Source organism: Erythrolamprus reginae, chromosome 5, assembly GCF_031021105.1.
Source record: "Erythrolamprus reginae isolate rEryReg1 chromosome 5, rEryReg1.hap1, whole genome shotgun sequence".
NCBI classification, from domain to species: Eukaryota; Metazoa; Chordata; class Lepidosauria; order Squamata; family Dipsadidae; genus Erythrolamprus; species Erythrolamprus reginae.
Genome location: NC_091954.1, coordinates 46141753 through 46169315, shown reverse-complemented (window position 1 = coordinate 46169315; position 27563 = coordinate 46141753). Strand labels below are relative to the sequence as shown.

The 27563-nt window shown below is 42.0% G+C and overlaps 1 protein-coding gene across 4 annotated transcripts in view; it reads left to right on the top strand.

Moving 5' to 3' along the window:
* The window catches only part of DOCK1 (dedicator of cytokinesis 1), a 466948-nt gene that overhangs the window by 55237 nt on the left and 384148 nt on the right, over positions 1-27563 (top strand). For all 4 annotated transcript variants that reach the window (XM_070752482.1, XM_070752481.1, XM_070752480.1 and 1 more), the window contains exons 2-7: positions 12127-12210; positions 18151-18191; positions 18950-19005; positions 21593-21689; positions 23325-23473; positions 25867-26002. In XM_070752482.1, the coding sequence (XP_070608583.1) occupies positions 12127-12210; positions 18151-18191; positions 18950-19005; positions 21593-21689; positions 23325-23473; positions 25867-26002 (563 nt within the window). The remainder of the gene's footprint in view (positions 1-12126; positions 12211-18150; positions 18192-18949; positions 19006-21592; positions 21690-23324; positions 23474-25866; positions 26003-27563) is intronic.

The window sequence follows — 27563 nt, the reverse complement described above, 5'->3', positions numbered from 1 at the left end:
GCCTTAGACACTATCGCCCAGAATTGATACCGGGTCAGGGGGCTGCCATCCTGGTGTACAAAAAGGTACCCACGCCCTGACCCACGCAAGCCGCAAAAACGCTGTAAAGCAGCCACCGGGCAAACAGACTGATCGGTGGCTGCGCTAAGTTCAAGTCTAACCCCTCTGTGTAACTGATCTGTCTTGGAGTGTCTCACCAAAAGGGAGACACCCCCCTGTCTAAAGGTCAGATCAGCGAGCTGGAAAGCGCGGAGCGACAAGTCAGACTGCGAGGAGGCCATTGCCTCGCTGACCCTAAGGGCCCCAAAAAACATAACACAAGTCGCTGCCCTAAAAAGACGGGCCTCGTACTGAGAGGCACACAGACTGTCAAATGTGTGATTAATCAAAGACAGCTGCTGAACCGTCAGGGCCTGACGAGCGTCAGGAGGGAACCCCTGTCGCTCCCGCACCCAGCCTTCCAGCATCCTCCAGATGCGAAAATCACCTGAAACATCACTAAACCCCCCCGCCTTGGACAGAAAGGCGAGGCCGGCTAACCTAGACCTGATAGTCCTGACTGAAAGGCCACGCCCCTTCAGCAGGACACAGAATTCAGCTAGGTGCGCAACCGGGACAGGCCAGCTATGGGGGTAACCCCTACCCTGCCTGAAATCCCCAAACTCCTTACCTGCACGCTGGTAAGCTCGCAGGGTGCCAGGAGCTACAGATAAGGCGATCGCCCGGGAGGCCTCGTCCCTCCAGCTCTCGGGAGCCCGCCCAGGCTCCACAGGTGGGCTGGAAACACCTCTGGCGACTCTCGGGCCCACGGGGCCAGGGTCCGAAACCTGGACAACTGACCACGGGACAAGGCGTCAGCCACCCCGTTATCTAGCCCCGGGACGTGCCTAGCCAAAAACAAGGCGTTTAGAGACAAGGACCTGTGCACAAAATGGCGGACAAGCCGCATTACCCTGTCACTCCTTGAGGACAGGGCATTCACAACATGGACAACCGCTAGATTGTCACACCAAAAATGCACAGTCTTGTCCCTAAACTGCTCTCCCCAGAGCTCTAAGGCCACTACCAAGGGGAAAAGCTCCAAAAAGGTCAAGTCCTTAACCAAGGAACAGGCACTCCATTCCGGAGGCCATGCCGACCAGCACCACTGGTCACCTAACACTACCCCGAAACCGCAAGTCCCTGCGGCGTCGGAACACAGCTGCAGCTCCGCTTCCAAAAGAAGCTCCTGCCGCCAAAAAGACAACCCGTTAAAATGTTCCAAAAACTCCCGCCACACGCAGAGGTCAGCCCTGACCCCGGCGCATAAGCGGGTACGATGGTGGGGCAAACGTAGCCCCTTCATCGCATCATACAACCGGCGAGAAAAAGCCCTACCAGGCACCACTACCCGACAGGCGAAATTAAGGATCCCGGCCAACTCCTGGAGCTGCCGAAGAGTAACCTTCCTGCAGCCCAAGACCGCCTCAATCTTGGTCCTAATTTTTATCAACTTGTCCAGGGGCAATCTGGAAGATTGCTCCTCTGAGTCCAATTCAATACCGAGGAAGGTAATCCTGGTGGCAGGGCCTTCGGTCTTCTCGGGGGCCAAAGGCACCCCCAATTGAGCACAAAGGGCTTCGAAGTCCCGCATCAAAGCAAAGCATTGCTCCGATTGCGCAGGCCCGGCCATCAAGAAATCATCAAGGTAATGAACGACCGAACCCAGGCCACTACGCCTCCTGAGCACCCACTCCAAGAAGGTACTAAAGCTCTCAAAAAGGGAGCAGGAAACAGAACAGCCCATAGGCAATGCCCTGTCCACATAAAACCCACCTTCGAAATGGAAGCCCAGAAGCCCGAAGTCGCCTGGGTGAATGGGGAGGAGCCGGAATGCCGACTTAATGTCGCATTTACCCATAAGGGCTCCTACCCCACACTCCCTAACCATGGCCACGGCCGCATCAAAGGATGCGTACCGGACTGAACAAAGCTCGTCGGGAATGAAGTCATTCACCGACTCCCCTTTTGGAAAAGACAAATGGTGAATCAACCGAAATTCACCACTCGCCTTTTTGGGGACCACCCCCAGGGGGGACACTCTAAGATTCGAAAAGGGCGGCTCCGGGAAAGGCCCAAGGACCCTGCCCTCGGCAACCTCCTTTCGAATCTTAGCCCGAACAATGTCTTCATGTCCGACAACCGACCTGAGGTTGTCCGACATGAAAGCCTTCCTAACACCCACATAAGGGATCCTGAATCCCTCGGAGAAGCCCCTCAAGAGCAGCTCGGCTCTCGGGCGAGGGTGGTAGTCGACCAACCAACCCTCGAGCATAGACACATTAATTGGGCTGGGCCCCTTTTCCCCCAGCTGGTGGGGGAGGTTTTCCTGGACCCCCGCCCTTCTTCTCCGCCCCTTTCTTGGGGCGGGGACAGACTGAAGCTGCATGGGACCCCCCACAATTCCCGCAGGCATGCTTGTACTTACAAAAGGGACGAAAACACGCCCCTTTTGCAGCAAACTCATGACAAGCGGGCGAGGCCCCCTTGCCAGCCACACCAGGAGTCGCCTTGGCTGGTGAAGCCGCGCCAGGCTCCTCCTCCATGAAGTGCCCACTATCCGTACGCTCACACCCCTCCTTTCCAGACATATGCGTGGCCCGGAACCACAGGTCCGGAACCACCATATCCCATGGCAAGTTAGGCTCTACCGCCATCCTCATACGGAAACCCTTATCATAATGGCGCCATATGGTGCCCTTATATTCGAAGTGGGCCCTAGCAATCAAATCTATATACTTAAACATGGCAGAGGCCATAGCCGGCTGCCTCTGAATCACCACAGACCCATAAGTAAGAAAAGCATACAGCCAGGAGCTGAAGCATTTCGTTATTTTGGTCTTCTTTGTTTTCTCCCCTGGGACAATCTCTTTCTCCTGCTTAGGAACCTCTCGGTTCAAAAGCGAAAAAAGATCCACGTATTCCCCCCGCCATATAGCCTCCTTCACCGAAGGGTGAAGGTGGCACCCTAAAGGGGTGGACGGCAACCCGCATGAGATAGCCCCTGCTTTAATGCAAGCGAACGGGTCCCATACCGAGTTGGCCGCCACACCAAAAACTCCCGCACCGTGGGGGTAGGGCAAGACGGGGAGCGGGGGCGTGACAGCAGGGGCCGGGGGAACCCACCCCCCTGCCCCAGGCACCGCAGGTATCCCCGTAGGACCTGTCCTGGGCAGCGGAGCAGGGCCGGCCGCTGGCGGCCCCGACGGAGGAACCGGCTGTGCCCAGACCTGCCCGCAGGTGCCCGTGGAGGACCCCAAAAAACTGGACCCGCTCCCAACCCCCGCCGGGGGAAAACCCGGGGTGGGGGAAGGAAGAAAGGACAGTGGTGTAGTGTGTGGTGCAGCCTCACCTGCCCCGTACGGGGTTGATGTCATCCACGGGGGGCCCATTGTTGCAGGGCCCGGGAAAGCCGCCATCGGCCCCGCCGGGGCCTGTCGTCCAACCGGAGCCATCTGCCCAGCCTGGGCCGCCGCAGGATCTCTCCCCAACGCCGCAGGAACTTGATCAAGGGACCCTCCGGAGCCCGCACCGCTTCTCCACTGCTCGAGCTCGTCGAACCTCTCCAACACCTTGGCCCAAGACATGGCAGGAGAAAGAACAGGTTGAGGGGCAGGAGGTAACGAAACCACCCCCCTTGCTCAGGGACCACCCCCGTAGGCCTCTCCCTACTGGCCCGAGCCCGGGCAGAAGGCCTAAGGGCCCTCCTGGGACGCGCAGCCGGTGGAGCCGTAGGGGCAGTGGCAGGCCTCTTTTTTGGGGCCATCCCAACTTCTAATCCTAGTATGCAGGGAGCAACCTACACTACTACCTGGGATTGAACTCCCCACTGACTGAGTGGCAAGCAAAGGTCCCCCACCACTGGGCCCCACTTAGCCAATTACTGGAAGGGGAGAAGCCCTTGACAACCCTTAGGCCCCTTCCCTTAGGCGCCACAGAGAAATCCTCCACAGGTAGTCCTGAAAGGCCTGAAATCCGGCCTCCACCAAACTGCCCCCCACCGCGCCCTCCTCCCGGCCGGGAGGAGGTTACCAGTCCCCCTCGGGCCCGAGGGGGATCCTCTGGAAGGAAGCTCCACAAGTCCTGAGGCTTGGAGCCTCAATCAGCAGGTTCGGCGAAGAGACAAAGAAAACTCTTTTCGCTCCTTCGGGCGGCCACAAAATGGCGGCCGCGACACGAGGGCAACCTAAAATGGCGTCGGAGCAGCACTCAGCCGAGTGTCTGCTCTTCAGCTAGGTCCGGGCGAAAAGGCTTTCTTCCCGGCCTGCTGCCCTTAAATAGGGCCAGCAGGCCCCGCCCGGACCCACGTCATGCCCGGCCACGTGGGCTGAGCATTCTCGGCCGAAATCTCGCCTCGCGAGATTTCGGCCGAAAACAAGATGGCGGCCGCCATCTGAAGGGTCCGAGTCTGCCCGGCCCTTCAGCAACAGCGCCGTGGGGCCGGTAAGTCAGCCGGCGATAATCCTTATGGTTAGAGAGCAGATAGGTTTTTTGCCAACAATACATTATGGAATAATGTACATCCTTAAAAATTGTGCATTATTATAGAATTACTGAATAAAATGGTGTATCTTCCTGATATTTCCTGTTAGCTGAATTAGCTTTATGAAGTCTAGCGCCTTCTAAATGTGCTGGACTTCATCTTCCATATTATCTAAGCAGATGAACTTGTCAGGATAATTGAGGGTTGCAGGACATGATTCAACCAACAGAAAAAGGGAAAAGGTAGGCTGGGCTGTTCCCTGTATTATATTTTTGTTTGTTTCACCATATTTAACTGCATAGTAGGTCTTTGGTTTTTCTGATGGATTTTAAATATACTGTATTTTGAAAAAATCTTTAGTAAGATTGTGTTATGAGCAGAATATTTTTTTATTATTATAGCAAGAAAGGCATTAATGTCATGCTTTCATGGAAGCTTGCTGATATATTAATGTGAAATCTTGTATATGCCTTATCAAAAGTTGCCCCCAAGGACTTTAATAGGACATATTTTGAGATAAACTTGCATTTGGAATACAGTAACTACTTTTAATTCAGAGTACTCTGAAGCAAGTAATGGCTTGCTCCAGAGAAGGCATGTATAGAATGAAATTCTATTAAGACTGTTCTGTTACAATGTGCATGTAATGAGGAAGTGACTCAGTTGAAAATACATCTGTAGCAATTTTGTGCTTCTCTAAAAATGATCTAAGAAGAGAGAATTTTTGTTTTATTTTTAAAGGGAGAAAGTACCATTTCAAATGTTAATTTAAAGCTGCGTTGGCAGGCCACACTTTTCATGATTTTATGAGAAGATAACAGAGAGGAATTGAAGAGAATGACTGCAGAAAATGCTGATGTAGCTTTTTTTAAAACCCATTAAGAAAATGAAGATGAATGCTGTCAAAAAACATCCATAGAAGGTTTTTATCTTCTGAATATTTTGTATTCATTGCATATACCTTTGAAGTTGTTTTTCCAAGAAGCAGGCTTTTGTGCTTTGTTTATTCTCATTTTTCTTAGATAACCTGTTTATTTAAAAACACTCAAATGTGTTTATATTAGAGAGAATTAAATCTTGATAATGGGTCTTTGATAAGTGTCATTTCAGAAGCCAATTGATTGGTATACATGATTACTACTGGATATAGAAGTAGCTTTCAATACAAAAATTTCTTCCAAACAAGAGAGAAAGAGAAGGGTGGAGCCATATGGCCCTATCTAGGAAATTGAACCAGTACTGGTTAATTACTGGAATGTTAGTGAACATTTTAGAAGTTCTTTGATAACCATGTAAGACACATGATCATCAACCATGAAACCTGCAAATATAAGCACAGTTAGCATAGAATGTCAGCATACACATTGGATTTTAAATATTTGCCAAAAATATGGGATAGAAAGCTTTGTCTTTGACCAGTTTAGAGAAGGACTTGCTGATGTGCTTGGCAATTAATTTGGTGAAACAAGTCAGCCTAGATAATTAGGAAGAGCATTCCAGTGTTGCCTAATTATATGGTTAGGGGAATCTATCTTTGGGGATTGGTCATACATTTCTTCACTCAACACTACTGTAATCTTGAACAACCCATGAACAAGTTGTGGTAAGTTGGAAACTACCTGTACCGACTACCTTGTTTAGGTATAAATGATAGTAATGATAGTATTTATCTCATCTAGCTTGACACAATTTGCAGGGATGGGGGTTGGACTTTGATAGTCATACTTGCTTGGTCTGGAGTTGAAATAAATACAGTAATACCTCATGATACGAACTTAATTGGTGCCAGGAGGAGGTTCGTAAGGTGAAAAGTTCGTAAGACGAAACAAAGTTTTCCATAGGAATCAATGGAAAAGCGATTAATGCGTGCAAGCCCAAAATTCACCCCTTTTGCCTCATTTCCTCCGGCATTCGGATTTTGTTCGGGTGTGGGTGGAGGGGGGAAGGGGAGGGAGACAGCGCAGGCTGCCCGGAGGGAGCCTCGTGGGTGGATTAACGGAAAAGTCAACAGTTACAGTCCGGCTTGCAATGACTGGAAGGGAAGGGAGGGAGGGAAACGCACGGGCGGTTTGTATGTGCGTCTTCTCTGATTTCCTCCCTCCCTCCTTCCCCCTCTCCCTCATGGCCTCCCTCCTCCTCCTCCTCCTGTATTCCACCTCCCTCCCAGCCTCCGGGCCACCTTCTCCGCGCCGCCGGCCGGCTGTCATCTTCTAAAGAAGCAAGAAGAGGAATAGGAGCTGGGCACCTTCCTCCACCACCACCGGCGCCCAGCTCCTCCTCCTCTTCTTGCTTCTTTAGAAGATGACAGCCAACAGGCGGCGTGGAGGCTGGGGATGGTGTGCGTGTGTGGAAAGGGTCAGCGGGAGAACTGGCGGGAGCCGTGGCCACTGCCCCGTGGAAGGGACCCGGCTGGGAAGCTCCCGAAGGTGTGGGCTGGGGTCTTTCCGTGAGAGCAAGCAGCAGGCGTGGGCTGGGGTCCCCCCAGTTCTCCCGCGGACCTCTTCCACACATCCCGACACCTGCAGCCTCCGCGTTTTTCTTTCGGCTTCGGGCTGGACAGGAGGAGCTAAGCCAGCCCAGCGGCTTTTTACATTGGGGAGATGTTACCAGCCCAGTGGCATTGATTCCTCTGGCCGCTTAGCTCCTCCCATCCATCCATAAGCCGAAAGTTCTGACCTTTGTTCACCAGCCTCCACGTTTTTCTTTCGGCTTCAGGCTGGACAGGAGGAGCTAAACCAGTCCAGCGGCTTTTTACATTGGGGAGATGTTACCAGCCCAGCGGCATTGATTCCTCCAACCACTTAGCTCCTCCCATCCACCCAGAAGCTGAACGTTCTGGCCTTTGTTCACCAGCCTCCACATTTTTCAGGTCTGCATCCTGGGCGGGCGGGTGGCGGGCGAGGAGGCGTGACCGAGCGGGCCGGGAACATCAGCTTGGGAGGCAGAAGAGGACCAGGCAATCAGAGCAGCGTCGCCGCTGCTCCCGGCTTGGCTTCCCTCACCGCCGCAGGCAACGCGCACTGCGATCTTCCGGGCCGGCGAGGCTCAGTGACGGAAGGCAGCTGCCGGGCCGGGCTTGATCCGCTGAGCCTGGCCGGCCTGGAAGATCGCAGCGCGCGTTGCCTGCAGCGGCGAGGGAAGCCAAGCCGGGAGCAACGTCGCCACCGCTCCTGGCTCGGTTTCCCTCGCCACCGCAGGCAACGCGTGCTGTGATCTTCCGGGCCTGCCAGGCTCAGTGACGGAAAGCAGCCGGGTCCCTTCCTCAGGGCAGTGGCCACGGCTCCCGCCAGTTCTCCCGCTGACCCTTTCCACACACGCACACCATCCCCAGCCTCCGCGCCGCCTGTTGGCTGTCATCTTCTAAAGAAGCAAGAAGAGGAGGAGGAGCTGGGCGCCGGTGGTGGTGGAGGAAGGCGCCCAGCTGCGATCTTCCGGGCCAGGGTCAGTGACGGAAAGCAGCCACCTGGCCCGGGAGGCTCGGCCGAAAGGGGCTGGCTTGATCCACTGAGCCTGGCCGGCCCGGAATATCGCAGCGCGCATTGCCTGCGCCGGCTAGGGAAGCCAAGCTGGGAGCAACGTCGCCGCCGCTCCTGGCTCGGTTTCCCTCGCCACCGCAGGCAACGCGCGCTGCGATCTTCTGGGCCGGCGAGGCTCAGTGACGGAAAGCAGCTGCCTGGTCCGGGAGGCTCGGCCGAAAGGAGCCGGGCTTGATCCGCTGAGCCTGGCCGGCCCGGAAGATCGCAGCGCGCGTTGCCTGCACCGGCGAGGGAAGCCAAGCCAGGAGCAATGTCGCCGCCACTCCTGGCTTGGTTTCCCTCGCCGCCACAGGCAACGCGTGCTGCGATCTTCCGGGCCGGCAACGCTCAGTAATGGAAGGCAGTCGCCTGGCCTGGGAGGCTCGGCCGAAAGGGGCCGGGCTTGATCCGCTGAGCCTCGCCGGCCCAGAAGATCGCAGCACGCATTGCCTGCGGCGGCGAGGGAAACCGAGCCAGGAGCAGCGGCGACGTTGCTCCCCGGCTTGGCTTCCCTTGCCGGCGCAGGCAACGCGCGCTGCGATCTTCCGGGCCGGCGAGGCTCAGCAGATCAAGCCCCGGCCCCTTTCGGCCAAGCCTCCCAGGCCAGGCGGCTGCCTTCCGTCACTGAGCCTGGCCGGCCCGGAAGATCGCAGCGCGCGTTGCCTGTGGCGGCCAGGGAAGCCAAGCCGGGAGCGGCAGCGACGCTGCTCCGGTTGCCTGGTCCTCTCCTGCCTCCCACGCTGATGTTCCCCGCTGCGTCGGGCGCCGCCAGCCCCGAGTCGGACGCACCCTTGCCGCAGCGCCCAGCCGCTGCCCGCCCCGTCCTAGCCGGAGCCTGAGCCGGGCCCGCTCGGTTGCGCCTCCTCGCCCGCCGCCCGCCCAGGATGCAGACCTGCTGCATCTCCCCGCGCCCGCCTGGGCCCGATCCTGCGCCACCTGCTCCCCCCCAGCCAAAAATATAAAGGCGCTCTGCCGCCGCCCGCGGAGCAATGGGAAGCTGAAGCCGCTGGCGGTTTCAGGCTCCCTTTGCTCCACGCTGCTCCGCCCTGCCTGTCATGCAGCGGCAGACCGTCTTTGTGTTTTTCGCTGAGTGGGGGAGCAGGAGGACCTTCCTGACTCCCTCCCCCAGCGCCGGACCTCCTGCCCTCCCTCCCAGCCAAAAACCCAAAGCGGCCCCCCGAACGTTTTCCGTCTTACCAACCTGCCGCCGCCGCCACCGCGGCGAAGCCCCGCCGCCCGGCTGTCACCTTTAAAACAGCCGGGTGGCTTCCCAGCAGCCTCCCGAAGCCGAACGCCAAACCCGAACTTCCAGGTTCGGCTTCGGGAGGCTGCTGGGAAGCCCCCCAGCTGTTTTAAAAGGTGACAGCTTGGCTGCGGGGCTTCCCAGCAGCCTCCGGTATGCCGAATCCGGAAGTTCGGGTTTGGCGTTCGTAAGACGAAAAAAGTTCGTAAGAAGAGGCAAAAATTTTCTCAACCCCGGGTTCGTATCTCAGGTTGTTCGTAAGACGAGGGGTTCGTATCTTGAGGTACCTTAATTGGTTATCAGCATATTGATGATTCTGAACCACATGCTGTTGGATGGTGTCACTCAACAGTTTCGTTTAGATGTTGAACTGAGAGGAGAGTGAGTGAGTGAGAGCCCTATGACAGTCCACAAAGTGGGTCTAGGGAGCAAGCTCTACCCTCAAACCTACGCTGACTGAAACAGGTCCCAAAGAAAGAAACTTAATCAAGCGATTGTGATCATCTCTAGTTATAGTCGTCTCTAGTAAACGATGTTCCCTATAGTGTACATTCTGTAGTTCTTTCATAATCAAACCTGGCATCCAGAAGTAGAGAATAGAGAATAACAGAGTTGGGAAGGGCCTTGTAGGTTATTTAGTCCAACATCATGCTGAAGCAGGAGGCCCTATACCATTTCTGACAAGTTGCTGTCCAGTCTCTTCTTGACTGCGTCCATTGATGAAGCACCTACAACTTATCAAAGAATGCTGTTCCATTGGTTGATTCTTCTCTCTGACAGAAAATTTCTTCTTATTCCTAGGTTGAATCTCTCCATGAGCAGTTTCCATCCATTGTTCCTTGTCTGGCCTTTATGTATTAGAAAATAGATAGTGCCCCCCCCCCCACTCTATGGCAGCCCATCAAATATTGGAACATTGCTATCATGTCACCTCTGGTCATTTTCTTCACTAGAATAGTCATGCCCAGTTCCTGCAACCATTCTTCATATGCATGTACAATATCTGCCAATCTTTATTGACCTTACAGTCAAAAAAGGATTTCCATGATAGGCTCCTATGAAAAATACACTACTTTGTTATTTTTCCTTATGTCCAATTGGGCAATTATTGATAGCATTATTTGTGGGGTGCAGATTAATCACTTGCAATTTTGACAGCATCATTGGGGTATGAACTGTGAGTCACTCAGGTAGTCTGTGAGTCACATTGCTTTTGGGGGGGTTTTCTGAAGAGAAAACCCCCCCAAAAGCAATGTACAATCAAAAGTTTAAAAAATTATATGTGTGGTTATGATTGGGTAGTATTGACTGTTTTTAAATGATAGTGGGTTTTTAGCTATAATTTTAAATATTAGATTTGTACTGCATTGTTTATTGTTGTTGTGAGCCGCCCTGAGTCTTCGGAGAGGGGCGGCATGCAAATCTAATAAATTATCATTATCATTATCATTATATGCATACAAGCTAAATCAATTGTAAGAGGCACCTTAAAAAAAACCATTTACCCCTCCCCTCCAAGTTTCCAGTTATACATATTTGTTTTGAGTTCAAAATATTGATATGATACTGTTCTGTTCTCACGCCAAGCCCACCAATAAATATGCCCACACAAACTGATTTAAACACTAATTATTTATTCCTAATATTTACGTAGCAATTGGGTCTTTTTTAAAAGTTCAAGAAATCATAAAGAAGGCTGTTTGGGGAAATAGCTGTTAATTAATGTCTTAACCACTGGCAGGCACATTGTTAGCTTGTTTATATATTGCAAACCCAATTGTTTTATACATAGTATTAACAACACCACACCCTCTCCAACCACCTGACTTGGGTGCCAGGTGCACGGGACTATGGTACAGTGTCACAACCGTTTCTCGATCCTTGGGATCCATGACCAGCTGTGCGGGACACAGACGGTCCTCAATAGATAATTTCAACCTTAAAATATTATAGATTTTGATGTTTTTAACATAGTTGCTGTGTACAAAAAGCAGAACCATTAAGCATTCAATAGAAGAGTACAGAAATACACTGCATAGAGATACTCTAGAATCTCAGTCAAATGTGTCTGTTTATATTGACTCATTTATGAAACTAATATTTTATGTTGGAGGACAAGTCATGTTCAAACAGTGTACTGCCAGTATTTGTTATGGATATGTGATCAGATAATAAGAGTGATTTATTTATATTGTATCAGTTTATATACCTTTCAGCTTTTTCTTAGCACTTCTATTTTTTTTTAAAGTCCTACAATCATAGAGAATTGCTGTTGTAGTAATTATTCTTGCTTCTACAATTTAGCTTTGAATCATTCAGTTATAAACTAGGTGACTTGATTATTTACCTAGGGCAGTGATGGCGAGCCTATGGCATGGGTGCCACAGGTGGCACGTGGAGCCATATCTGCTGGCACATGAGCTGTTGCCCTAGCTCAGCTCCAACGTACATATGTGTGCTGGCCAGCTGATTTTTGGCTCACCCAGAGGTTCTGGAGGGCATTTTTGGCTTCCAGAGAGCTTCCAGGAGGATGGGAAATGGCATTTTTACTCTCCCCCAGTTCCAGGGAAGCCTTTGATCCTGGGGAGGGCAAAACACGAGGCTACTGGGCCCACCAGAAGTTAGGAAATAATAATGTATAAATTCAATGAATAAATGTTTGAGGGACTTGGATTTGGTTAACGTGCTTTCAACCATGTCAACACAATAATGGCTATAATTTTTGTGTGTATGTGTGTGTTTGTGTGTGTGTGTGTTGTGTAAAATTTATGCTCATTTGATGTTTTTTTCCCTGGCATTTTTAAAAATGCTAAAATAATGACCTTTTTTCTCCTTTTCCCTTTTAGCATTCTATAATTATGATGCCCGGGGTCCAGATGAGCTGTCACTACAAATAGGAGACACCATGCACATATTGGAAACACATGAAGGCAAGTGGAATAAATGTTTCTTTCCTATTCATTATTCTCACAATCATTATTATTAGCATTTGACTTTCGTGTGTCTTGCTTATTTTGGAAAACAAGTTCTATTTTGAGACCTAATGAAATATTGAAACATTTAAATGGGCACCAAAATTAACAGTCACTACACCTTAAACAGGCCTGTTGTAATTGATGAATAACCTTTGTAAAATGCAAATGTCTTTTTTTCTTTTTCTGACAACCCCCCCCCCCCCCCCCCCCGATTAATGTTTGTGTACCTTAATTTGTATGGATCTCGGGTGGTATCTGTTAAGGAGTTAGAAAGGTGATAGATGTTCTTGGTACCCTTGCAGATAATAAATAAAATCCATCTTTTAAAAGAGGTTAATCTTAAATGTTGAAAATATAAAAGATACCTATCTTCTAAATTACTTATACTCCTTTGTAAAAAAAACCAAAACCCTAGCAATGCTTTTACATGGTGATCAGCTATTTCAGAAATAATCTTTTATAGGCATTTTCTTCATCATGAATTAAAGCAGCAGGAATGTTTACTATTGTGAGATGTTTAATGAAATGTATACAGAGGCCTCTCCATTTTGTTTTCTTAGCAGCTCTCTGAAATCAGTTAAGGTGAAAGTGATTTGCCAAGTTAAAATCTCCATTCTTGAATAGGGATTTGTACCCAGGAATTTTCAGTACAGTAAGATAGGAGACGATCTCTTCATTCTTTTTCTTGCATCCAGCTGTGCTTGCCTACCTTTGAATGCATTATGTTTTCAGCCTTCTTGTATCTGCAAATAAAATGCTGCACTCCTTTAACAATGTTATCAATTCTCCCTTACTACCCCTATTACCCCTCCCCAGTAAGCTCTTGCTAGAATTATTTTCCTTCTCATCAATATATACATTTGCTTGCTCTTCCTTTATTCCTTTTCCTCTAACTTTTATACATAAATGGAAGATGTTTCCGCTGATACAGTACTGTGTAAGCTAGGAAAGATTGCTTGCTTATAATATACATAGCAATGTGTCTTTTGGGTGGTAAATGATATGTATTCCTACTTTCATTTCTATATGAGTTTTTTTTTAAAAAGTCAAGCTTCATTGTTTTGTTGCTGGATAATGATGATAGCTGTATGCATAGATTCTGAATGATGTTTTACACTAATATCATTCTAATGATCTTATAGCAATAGCATTTAGACTTATATACCACTTCATAGGGCTTTTACAGCCCTCTCTAAGTGGTTTACAGAACCAGCATTTTGCCCCCAACAATCTGGGTCCTCATTTTACACATCTCAGAAGAATGAAAGCTGAATCCAACCTTGAGCTGGTGGTGAGATTTGAACTGCTGAACTAGGGCTAGCAGTTAGCTGAAGTAGCCTGCAGTGCTGCACTCTAACTACTGCGCCATCCCGGCTCTTAGATCTTAATCTGATCTAAGTGTCTGATAAATAATAATAATAATAATAATAATAATAATAATAATAATAATAATTATTATTATTATTATTATTATTATTATTTATTAGATTTGTATGATGCCCCTCTCCAAAGACTGTCCGAAGACTGATGCTTAAATATTAATTGTCATGGGGATTGATAGTTGATATAATATGATATAATAATTTTATAGTAATGGATCTACTACTAAAATATTTGTAAATTAACTTTACTATGTCATATTTAATCAAGATGATAAACTTATTCACAATAATATTTTCCTATCTAGAAAGGACAATGCATGCATGTAGGGTTTTTTTTCATGGCAGCTATAGTATCAACTGATAAGGAATGTCTTTATAAATATTTTTGGTATGGTTTTGCTTCCTGCATAACTAAATACTAACTGGTAGAAATATTTAAATATGCTTAAAGCAGGAAAATTATGGCCATTAATTTTAGTTAGATCTTAGCACTTGAGAAAATGCTTATGCTAAAGGTTTATCCCAGTTGAATACATTACGAATTATTTTAAATGATATTTAGTGAAATTATGAATTATATGGTTCTATGAAGCCTATACATATTTTAATGTTGAAGAATGAATTATTTTAGTAATTTAGCTTGATGAGATTTAACTGGTTGCATGTCAGTTTTTTAGATATGACTTTAACTTAATAAAATGGAATCCTAATCCTGGTATGGAAGTTACATCACAAGACTGTGGTTAAATCATGTCGTATGCAAAATTGAAATTGATATTGGTTTGTAATATGTAGTTAATAAATTATTTATCCTTTAATAAAGGCAAGTAATTTAGTTACTTGTTTCAGTCAGTGGTGGTATATAGTTAATTCATATATACAGTTTCCATTTTGATTTATAATGCACATCTGAACTTTTGGAACTGATTAATTTATATAGCTACATGTAAGAGTCTATGGCTTAAGTTTTTAGCGTGATACTGATTTGAACTTAATTCTGTATTCAGCTTTTTTCTTCCACCTGTAGGTTGCAACAGTAAAATAAGAGGAAGGCAGTTTCCGGCTGTGAAAAAATATATTCTTCCTCAGCTGTACTTTGTTAATTCTGATAACCATAATGTTAACATTTAGTAAGACTGAGAACTATCTTACTTCTGTGAGGAAAAGGGTATTTTTATAAGATTAAGGATTAAGATAATATTCTGGCAATATCATAATAGTTCCTTAGCATATGCTGAGATGTATAACATTAAGCCATTATTTATTTAAGTCCACATATAATTGTTCTATGTATCCAAGCAAAGTATCACCAATTACTTTGATTGTACTGAATATAGTACATTTTTATTAGCAAATATAGTTTTCTAATATAAAATGTGTTATATCTGATTTATATTAGCAATTTTGACCTCCTTCCTTAATATTCCTTAATATTTCAGCAAGTGAATAATATATTTTCAAGAGGAAAGCTTGTTCATTCTATTTTAATAGCAACCCTGTATTCCAAAATAAATCAGTTGATGTGTTGATATTTAAGATAACCCTTAGATTACAGAACAAAGTTGCCTTCCACCTGCAGTAGTACTGCAGCCAGGTTTAGTGAGTGGCAATAAAAGGATGAAGAGTGTCTTGCTTCTGTTTTCAATTGCCCACTCAAACACAATTGATATGATGGTTCACAGTTTACTTAAGGTCATGTCAATCTCCAAAGAAACCAGGAGTATCTAGACAGTTCAAATAGGTATAAAGATTTATTGCAAGATTAAACTCCCTACAAGAATCTGAACTACTAACAGTTAAAGCAATTTGTTAGTAAATAAGGAATTCAAGGTGAACTGGATTTAGACCTCTTGCGGGCATGAAGGGACTCATGACTGATGATATGTTGCACCTCTTCCTCAGGCTCAACCTGATAATCTCCTACAGGTCAAGAGGTAGCAAAACAAAAGCATGCATAGGATTTCTGACAGTAGCTTGCTTAAAAATTGCTTTTAATGGGAATTCATGGGAGAATAGTCCAGACGAAGTCCAAGGTTCTGAGATCTAACTCATTGTTTGTCAGCCAATACAAAGGTCAGAATTATATGAAGAAAATTTACAAATATGTCACACAAGAGCGAAAGATCAGATTATTTTCAGAAATTGAACATATGTCAGGCATTCTTCTTAAAATGGGCTGAGCAAACTCAGAACGTTACTCCCTTGCTTGACAAATAGCCTCATGGAAAGTCTTTTCTTTCCTCTCTACTTGCTTGCTGGGAGGAAGGCTGGAAGGCAATACATATATGAATCTCACCTGACTGCTCAAGTTGTCCGGATGGTGCCTGTCCAATCAGCCGTATGTGATTATTGGCTTGGTGTCTCTTGAGACTGACATTCTACCAGTTTAGCTTGAGTAACATTTTCAGATTCAGAATCTGAGTCCTGAGCCTGGCAGAGAAAACTAAAAACAAGATATTAAATATATTAAATGTGGAATTCCTATCAAGAAACAACCAACAAGCCAACAAGCCGCCCCGAGTCTTCGGAGAAGGGCGGCATACAAGTCTAATAAGTAAGTAAGTAAGTAAGTAAGTAAGTAAGTAAGTAAGTAAGTAAGTAAGTAAGTAAGTAAGTAATAAATGAATAAAGGAAACAGAAGAGAATGAAAAGATAGAAATATAGGGCGGAAAAAGATAAAAGGATAAAATCAGAGATAGAGGGAGAATATGGAAATGAAACAGCAAGCAAATTTAAAAAAAACCTATAGCAATGATTACAGAATGGGCCCCAAGTACAGTAAACCCTCATTTGTTTTAACTCCCTGAGCCTTAGCCTGGCATATATAACAGTTTGCAGTGCAAAGTTTCCTGCCAAATCTGTGCCGAATGGATATATTTTGTGTGAAAGATCTCCCAATTTGTCTGACATAGCACCATGATTCTGAATGTTTATTGTTTGTGAGATTTTATTTTAATTAAAAACTCATCCTAAACCAGAATGGGTTTGTTAGCAATAAAAACACATGATGCTGATCACTTGCAGATGTGTTGCAGATTGGGACATAGCAAATGAGACATTACCACTTTATTTCTAGAGTATGGCATGTTGTTTCCCCAAATGTGAAAAAAAGTTTTAATACACTGAAATTATATTACAATATATAGTCAGTGAAGGCAATCTGAAAAATATCTCAGGTACCACTGTATAAAATTGGGAGAGAGAAAGGCCTTATTCATGCAGAAAGATATGAGGAAAGTAGAAGTGGAATCCAGATTGGGTAACGAATTTATTTTGAGCAAAATATTTCAGTATACAGCTTGTATAGTTTTTAAATAATTGGCTATAAACCAGGGGTCTACAGCCCCCAATCCATGTCCCAGTACCAATTCATGGCTCATTGGGAACCAGGCTGTGCAACTGTGCAAATCGGCATTTGCACAAGCAGCCCACATACAAAAGCTCCCTCCATCCCTGCCAGTCTGCAGAGCGGGAGGTTGGGGACCACTGATATAAACAAACAGGAGAATGGAGTAGTCTCAATTATTTTATGCTTTGTTATAATGGAAATGGAACTGCCTACCTAAAGATAAATTAGTAGACCTTTTCTATAGATGTTGTTACTCAAGATGTGGAAGTTTACTGAAGCACTGTAAAAACAAACCGTATAATAATCTGAATAGATAGTAATCACAGTGATCCAGTTCTTTTTTTCTTATTGAGAATGCATTTATGTAAAAAAAAAAAAAAAAAAGGAGGACAATCATTCTAATCTGCCTTTCTTCCTGTTGGAGATAAAAGGACATGTAGCCTTCATTTAGATTGGAAAAGGACATGTAGCCTTCATTTAGATTGGAAAAAATTGCTGTGGAACCTGCAGTCTAAGATACAATGAGAATGTTATTGTTTCAAGGAATATAAGGCTTAGTGCCGGGGTGACTTTGCCTGGGCCACATGTAGTGAAGAGGAATTGTGTTGAGCTGCATATAAAATATATAATATAATTAATGTATATAAATTATATAATGTTAAAAGAATTAACATTATATGATCTCGTGACGCTGATAATTAATTGCCCATGGGTGTATATCTTAGGATGGATATGTTTATCCCAGGCATGTTTAAATTCAGTTATTGTGGATTTACCAACCATGTCTGCTGGAAGTTTGTTCCAAGCATCTACTCCTTTTAGAGACATGTCACATGATATATTAATGTATACTGCCATCTTTAGTTTTCTACTAGGTTGTAGTCAAATGCTGGACAATGGAGATTATTGTCCTTGAAGATGTGAACTTTAATCTTTCTATGTTTATATTGAATATAATTATGTTGAATAATTTAACTTGTAATAAAGGAATTTTCTCAGATACGGTCAATCTATACTTTTTTCAGTAAGGAACCAGAAACCAGGAAATTGGCAACTATTAATAAAATGCTCTTATATTACAAGGATACATCACATGAATGATAATATATATGGCATTTTTATTTTCCAATTATGAAAGTTATTAAGACATTTTATTTTTTTTAGGTTGGTACAGAGGTTATACTTTGAGGAAAAAATCAAAAAAAGTAAGTATTTTGTTTCTATATTAATGACATCACGTTTTTTTAAAAAAAGTCATAGGCCTTTATAGTAACCTCCAAAGTGTTTTATTATAATCTGAAACATTTAGATTAAAGCAGAAATGTTGATGAAATTGTTGGCCAATTCTATTTTAACATTACTTTTCCCCCCAAACAAATAAATAACCTGAATTTGTTGTTTTACTTCTTGAAAAGTAATAGATAGATCCATTATATTTTTCATCTCTCTTCAAAAACAAATAATGTTGATTACTAGCCTTTATTTGCACCTACTTTTTGCTTTAAAAATAATTTGAAGTTCTGGGTTTTATTGTAAATGAACATGTTTAATTGAAATTGCTTCCTTCTTAAATAATTTTAAAAATATATTAGAAGATAACTTACAGTTTATAAGGATAAGGAGGGAGAGTTTATGGAATGAAGGCTTGTCAATGTGATATAAGCTTTTATTCAGTATTACAGTGCATCGGTTCAACAGTAGGTAACCTAAAGTGGAACTAAAAATTTCAAGCTCTTTTAGTATACAGTAGTATAGTAGAATAGAATAGAATAGAATAGAATAGAATGGAATGGCCTTATTTGAGATTCTCCCGATATTTCAGATTATATTTCTTATTATTTGGGCCAATTGTTCTGGTAGTATTTATATTGTAAAATGCATCACTAGAAAATTATTATAATTAAAAACTCTACCAGGCATATTGTAAATAAATAGTAATACATTTATTTTTCTTATTTAAAAGGGCATCTTTCCTTCTTCCTATATTCAACTTAAAGAAGCAATAGTTGAAGGAAAAGGGTAAGTTTTGGAACTTTTCTCCACTATGTTTTATTATAAAATATTAAGATACTTTAGTTGAGTAAACCATCAGTGTGAAAGTTTAATTTCCCTAGTTGACATTCCCTGAAAACCTATCGTGTTTCCCCAAAAAGAAGATCTGCACCCAAAATACCATTTCCTCGGGTTAAGGTTAGGGAGATAGAGCTGGAAATCAGTAAGATGGCAAGAGTCTTGCTCCACATGGGCCAAAAATAAGGCCAAACGCTTATTTGGTGGTTCAAAAAAAAAAGAAAAAAGACAGGGTCTTATTTTGGGGAAAACATGATATGTACAAGGCATGCCAATGTTTATGAGATTGGTCTGCCTATTTATACTGGCAGTATTGGGATAGAATTACTTGATAGTAATTGACCTACTGATTGGTAATTTGTAGAGAATCTTAATCTTATTTAATAATTCTAGCTATAAGCGGGTTGATTCCACAGAGAAGAATTCTGGACATAAAAGACCAAATAAATAGAGTGGCTGTTCCCAGTGAAGGATAGCCTGCTAGTGATGACCCTAAAATTTAATCCCAGCAGGTGCAAACAGTCACCAGTGGGAACATCCTTGCCTCACAGAGCAGAGCTATACAGACATCCTTGTCTTATTTATTTATTTAATTGGATTTGTATGCCGCCCCTCTCCAAGGACTTGTCCTTCACTCAGCAGTACCTACTGTAGAATTGGGAGAAGGCCTTGAATCAAACCCTTCATCTTCTACTGGTTCTGGTTGCTCCACAGGCTCTGAGCCTAATCAGCTCCAAGTGTTCCCTGAGGCCGGTTGCTATTGCACCATTTGTACATGATACACCATTTCAAAGTCTGGTTATGTGAAAGCCGGACATCAACATCTACCCTCAAATAGCAATGATCACTTATAAAACCATGTCTTTCTCACATGGTAATTTTCTGTATTGAAGCACTATTTTTCATGTTCAGATGGTATTTTATGTTTTTTTAAATCAAATTGATATTAATTTATAGTTAAATGACTTTGATGAAGAACTGTAGTGGCTGGCTAACAGTGTGTGTAATGAAGTTAGGAAGATGATTTGATAAAAGAGGTAATCTGATTTATTTTTATAGTCTTTATACATCCAATTTATAAAAATGCAAATCATTTACTTACTGAATAATGGTGCCTTTCTTGACTGATTGCAAAACATATTTAATTAATATTATATTTCTCATATATGTATAATATAGTAATTATATACAGCTCTAATGATACATTATTTGAGTGAAAATTTGCAAAGACAAAATGATAGAATTTTGCAAAACAAGTTCCTCTATCTTTAAAACTACAAAGGATTTTGTTCAGCACTTGGGACTGAGCCAAGTCTTTTACAACACTAAAGAAATTCAGAAGAAATATGCAGATTGTTCTAAGTTCAAAACATTTCAAGATTGAAACGCCTGGAATGGAGTAGGTATTGCGTTCAAAATATTGGTATTCAAAGACTTTTCTTCTTACCTTGAAATAAAACCCACTGTTTTGATTTTGGGATTAACCATTTTTAACTCAACTTTCACATTCTGTTTTGTTCTTTGTTTCTTACATAGTCTTTGTTTTCCATTCCCCCCTATCTTGCTACAACAGAGATAGGTCCTATCTGCTACTGTTGGATAAGACTAATTGAATGCAGAAGGGAATGACAGCAATAGCAGCAATTATTTAAGCATTTGTTCAGAAAGAGATAAGTTGATTTTGGGTTCCATTTGTTAATATGTCTGGGCCAGTTCATCAGTGTCTTGCTTACAATTAGAGACAATACTGGACAAATGATCCTAAACCTGGAAACTGATAAAAAGTGGTCTCACTTGTCTTTTGTCTCGTAGTTTTACAGATTGTAAGGTGTTACTTTAATTTGTTAAATGCTATCAAATTAAGAAGAGTACATTGTACTTATTGCATTAGGAAGAGAATGTTTGTGTTGTTGTTCGTAGGCTGTGGAAAAGGTGAATCCACAAAATATCATTCTTTATGGGAATTCAGTGGTGATTTATATGAGAACAGTAGAAATAACACACTTGGAATTATATTTTCATTATTTTATCAGTATTTTTTAAAATTGTCTTTTGTTAAAAAAAAAAACCCAAACACAACATGGGATAGTTTTTCTGTAGGTTAAACCATACAGAATCCTTAGAGTAGTATACCACCAAACTAATGGAATGGTTTTGGAGAAGAATGTGGTAGCAAAAAGGTTTGTTTCAGTTCTTATTTAGTTCTGTGGACAACAATTTTGAGATGTTTATTCCATATGGAATTCAAAACAACACAGAAAACTTTATTCTTTGGGAATTTGGCTTACTACAATGCTAATGTTTTAAAACAAAAAAGCCTTATTTCATACAGTTTAATATTTACATTATAATAAATAACAGCAAATAAAATCTCTTACTTATTAAGATTTTAAACATTAGAAATGTATTTTGCAATGCATGTTTATGAATTGTTAAATAAAAATAGAATACCGGTGCATTTAATATATTGATAATTAATTGTCTTATGTTTTCTGTCCCCATACTCCCACCCTTCTTGGTGTTCCCATATTCTTAGACAACATGAAACTGTTATACCAAGTGAATTGCCACTTATTCAGGAGGTTACCAGTACACTACGGGAATGGTCCACAATATGGCGACATCTTTATATTGTAAGTATTTTAGGTTTATTTAGAATTCCTCTTTGTAGGATAACCAAGGAGCTTAATCTATAAACCAGCCAAGCTAAAGAAACCAATTAAGTACATGCCAGTGATTTGAAATAATTGCTGAAGAAAAGGAATATGCTTTGCATATTAACTTTTCCAAGTAGAAACTCTTTTATTCCCTATTAAAACGACAATCCGTACTTTAGGCATGTAAATCACAACTATTCAAAACTAACTACTGTCCTACAATTGTACCAGGTAGAAAGATCTGTGGATTGTATCTAAATAAGGAAGTTTAATTTGCTTGAAAAATGGAGCTAATGGACAGAGTAGGAAAATCCACCATCTGCTGGGCCATCCTGATTCATTATTGAACTGCACTTGCCATTAACAATGTTTTCTTCATGCTAAGCCTATTCCAAGATTTTTGTCATTCCTCGTTTTTTTCTTCCTGCAGAATATAGAGAAATAGAAAGGGCATTATTATAGTAGATTAAAAAGACCTGATGTTAATTTGTGAATTCTGTAACTTGTGTTAATGTCAAAAGTACCCAGAGGATAAAGGCATCCAGATATAGCCAAAGGCAGTCTTCATTTTTGGATTTCCATATAGATCACACCTTGTATGTGCAATTTTTATTGCTGGATCTTGCAGATTTTTGTACCAAACATTATTTTCCCTTTCCAGTTGAAGTGAAGAGAATGAATCTGTTAACTTACTTTCTTCTTTTCTTACTGCTGCTTAGTTTTATGCTGTGATGTGTATCATCTATATATGACTTGGAAGGCATTCCACTATTAATAATTAATTATATAACCTAGATTTGCTTAGACTGACAGTCAACGAATATTAGGTCTTACATCAGACAGCCCAGCTAATTGTAACAGAATTCCAACTGTCAGTGAGTGCTTGTTCTGTCTGATTCTATTGTAAGGAATGGGTGTCCTCAGTAAGCACTAGTCCCTTTGGAGCAAATAATACACCACTGTCAGATAACTATATTTTATATGCTATTTAAATCCATACTGCTTTTTTTAATGCAGTTAATTCTGCACCTTTATATGCATGTAAATTAGCTGGTCCAGCTGAGGATCTTTTGATCATGACTAAGATAATAATTTTGTCATTTTTAACTTCAAGAAGATTATGGCAAACCTATATGTCAAATATCTTGTTAAAATATCATTCTTTGCAGAAGGAAAAACAAGTTAAAGGTTTATAAAAATAAATGAGGAATGTAGAATAAAAACTCACAGCTTTTTAAGTAGCCCACTTAAAATTCCTTCTCATGATAGAATGCAGTACTTGAACCTAACGTCTTCTGAAGATTTAATTCAAAACTTTCATTTATAGTTTTCTAGAAAATGAATAGTTTTAATTTGTATTGGACTACTGATTCTTGGATGAGTTACTTGTGGTTGATTTCACATGTAATATTTCCCTATATGAGGAAATACAAATGATTTGGGATAAGAAGTGATGACCTACAGGATCAAGTGAATTTCACACCGAAGTTATAGAAACCTGCTTCCATACTTACCTTTTACTTCTGTTTTATATTGTTTATATTTTTATATTTCTATGTAAATAAGGGAGTATAATCAATGAGAGAACTAACATGTTTTCTTATCACACAGCAAGACAACAGAGAAATGTTTCGTAATGTAAGACATATGATATATGATCTTATTGAATGGCGATCACAAATACTGTCTGGAACACTTCCCCAAGATGAACTCAAAGAGCTAAAGAAGAAAGTCACAGCAAAGATTGATTATGGAAACAGGTTGGTGATTGCTAGCTTAAAACAGGCATATATTTCCTTGTTTTAATTTTTGTTTTTCACTTTGATGATTTTCTATACTTCTGTTTATGCATCATATATTATATATCCATTAAAAAGATGGATATGGCAATATAAATATTATTTACAGAATCAGTAACCTCTCTATTGATTGCTTAAAGAAAATGTTTTAAGATACAATTTTCCAAATGTATTTTTTTCCATGCAGAACTCAGTAAAAATAATGTGTAAATAATTTTTATTTGTTACTTGTGTATCCAAAATTGTGGTCAATTCAAAACTACAGCAATGCAATAATTTTTGATCTAAGTAATATGTGCTAAGATAATATGCATATAACCAATTAATTAGCTCAGATCCCCAGCTTCAGTAATAAACTATAATTGGCATTTAGATAAGATAAGGCTAAATAGATTTCATAAATGTTTAAAAAGTAATAACATCTATTAACTTTAACTGACCAATTTGCAAAAAACTTTTTAACCACTTTCAGGACAAGTTTTAAAAGATCATGATACAAATTCTACAATAAACTTAATCACCTGCTTGGCAGTCATTTGTTCTAACATTTATAAATGATTGGTACATCTGACTATGCTAAACAGTGTGTCACAATCAGAAGACAAAAATTCTCAACATGTGTGTACAAATGTATGCACGTACACACACACACACATATACACACCAATGACCAGTATAATATATGGCACTCTTATGGCTGCTTAGGAGAAAAGTAAATTGTTTCACATAGACAAATTTGGAAACTTTGGAAATAGCAGTGGTTATCAGAATGTGCTAGCCTGTGGAAGTTTCTAGTGATATGATAATTATCATTGACCATGTTTCCTTCAAAAGCAGCCCCTTTCCTGTCTTGACCCCTAGATTTTCCATAGTTGCCCTCAAATAAATGAGATTTTGAGACACATTTGAGATGACAGTTTGAATTTATCAAGGCAGCATTAAGATTCAGCAGGACAATACCTTTCATGAACTACATTTTTGCATGCTTTTAGAAGTCTTTAACTGTGTTTTCTGTGAGGCTTGGAAAAGTTTTTATTGTGAGAGGAAAAAATGGAGAAAGACTTACCTTAAAGCAAATAAATGGAAGGAGAATTTAGGTATTTTAAAAATTTTGCTTTATAATGAGCACATGAAAAGTAGTGGAGAGTATGAGAAGCTGCTTTATTTGTATTTGTTTATTTATTTATTTATTTCGTTTTCTGTAGAATAGTGGAAATTGTTGCCTTTCTCTTTTCCATCACAGAAATATATAAAAAATTCTGCTAACAAGAACATTTACAGTCAACATTCAATGTTCTCCTTTTCATACAATTTATCAGAAGTTGTCAGCATTATTTGTTGGCTATATTATTTAGCCATCTGGATAAGGAACTAGCTATTCAATCTCCAGATGCTAAATGTTAAAACATTACATGTATCCTTTTTTTTCCCATTATTGTTTTGATGGAATAATTAAATGATTGCTATTATCCTTTAGAATTGAGACAACTGAGTTTGAATTTCTGTCCATATTACATACCGTAAAATGTCATTTTTGTTTACTGCAAATAAGCATTAATGCTTTCCCATAATGAATCCAACATGAGAATTTCAGTTTGGCTATTTCTAGACATTAAAAATGTATAATGTCGTTAATAAATGTTATGTGAAAAATACAGATCAGTCTTTCCTTTTCTCATTCTTTTTCAGAAATATTGTAAGGCAATTTAAAAAAAATTGACTTACAGCAGTTCATTTAATTACTGTTCAAAGTTACAATGGCACTGAAAAAAGTGATATGACAGTTTTTTATACTTATGACCATTGCAACATCCCCATAGTCAGGTGATCAAAATTCAGAAGCTTGACAACTGATCGATATTTATGATGGTTGCAGTGTTTTGGGGTCATGTCCCTTTGTACTCTTCTGACAAGCAAAATCAATGGGGGAACCTGATTTACTTAACAATCATGTCACTAACATAACAATTGCAGTGATTCATTAACAACTGTGGCAATAAAGGTTGTAAAAGGGGGCAAAATTCACTTAAGAAATGTCTCACTTACCAACTTAAATTTTGGGCTCATTTGTGGTCCTATATCGAAGGACTGTCTGTATTGTTTTTGGTGGTTTATATATATTATACCAAAAAGCACATAATAAATTTGTTCAGCCTGAATTTCAAAATGTATTGTTTTAATTTGTCTGAGAGAAGAGTATTAAAAAGGACCTTTGATCACTTTTTCTCCTACTCCAAATTGAATATTATATTTTATAACTATTTGGATTCCAGCAAAAGGACTTGATGGCAGAGTTTTTGAGCAGATTTTATGTTAACCATCGTGTTGTTTTGACTGTTTTCTGTCCCATACAGAATTCTCGATTTGGATTTAGTGGTAAGGGATGAAGATGGTAACATATTAGATCCAGATCAAACCAGCACAATTAGCCTTTTCAGAGCTCACGAAACAACCTCCAAACAAGTAGAAGAAAGACTGCTGGAAGAAAAAGTGAGATACAAAATTATTTCTCTTTGTAATTCTTCTTCTCCTTTCCTTTCTTAATGTTTTTAGGTCACTGCTCCTTGACCCTACATTTTTCTTAACTGCCCAGAATAAAACATCCCTTGTACCCCAGTCTGTCTGTATTCTATCATGTTATATCTTATGATGTCTCTCTGTTCTCGTTGTTCCAAGTCCCCCTCCCCTTTTCTCTATGTCTTGCCTTCTTTCAGTCACTTACAGTCTTGACATTTTCTCTTCTTATTCCATGCATGGAACCTAAACACCCGAAACAGGCACAATTTGGTTAGGTCTTAGATCAGGAGTCCCTAATCTCTGGGCCATGGACAGGTACCTGGACATGGCCTATTGGGAACCAGGTTGCATAAGCAGTGCGAGAGAGAGCAAAACTTGATCTAGTATGTTGCGTGTGATAGCATCCCTCCTCCACCTCTGGTGCCAGAAAGATTGGGGACCACTACCTTAAATAATTTGAAACCAATTTTGCTTTGTGAAAGGTAGCTCATGCACTGAATCTTTTGTCCATCTTACAAAAAGGTTTGGCCATAATGCTCAGGCAAACATTTATATTTTCAAAAATACATTATTTGCTTTATCTGGCTTTAGTAATATTACACTTTTTTCTAGACTTTTGGGGAATATTGTAGGCAGAATCTGAAATTTGCATTCATAAATGATAAATTTTATGCTTTGCCAGGATTTGTGTGGATTTGCAAATATGTAATTAGTCTGTTTATTCAGGCACATAGAAGTAATGAATTGTCCTTTCGCTTACTTTGAAGGTAGTACTGCAAAATTTATTTGGGTTCTTTCACTTTTTACCTTTTCACATTTCTTAGAACAGTTCTACATTTAACAGAGCAGACATAAATGGAATGAAGGTGACTAGGGATTAGTTAATTATACAATTATACCCAATCCATATACACTTACAAAAGTAGATTTATGTACAGTGGTACCTCAAGATACGAACCCCTCGTCTTACGAACAACTCGAGATACGAACCCGGGGTTCAGAAAAAAATTGCCTCTTACGAACTTTTTTCGTGTTACGAACGCCAAACCCAAAGTTCCGGGTTCGGCGTTCGGGAGGCTGCTGGGAAGCCCCCCGGCTGTTTTAAAAGGTGACAGCTGGGCAGCGGGGCTTCCCAGCAGCCTCTGAACGCCGAACCCCGAAGTTCGGGTTTGGCGTTCGGCTTCGGGAGGCTGCTGGGAAGCCGCCCGGCTGTTTTAAAAGGTGACAGCCGGGCTGGGGGGCTTCCCAGCAGCCTCCCGAACCCCGAACTTTTGCCGAACTTCCGGGTTCGGGGTTCGGGAGGCTGCTGGGAAGCGCCCCAGCCTGGCTGTCACCTTTTAAAACAGCCGGGCGGCTTCCCAGCAGCCTCCCGAAGCCGAACGCCAAACCCGAACTTCCGCGTTCGGCATTCAGAGGCTGCTGGGAAGCCCTGCCGCCCGGCTGTCACCTTTTAAAACAGCCTGGGGGCTTCTTGGTGGCCTCCCAAACGCCGAACCCGGAAGTTCGGGTTTGGCGTTTGGCGTTCGGGAGGTTG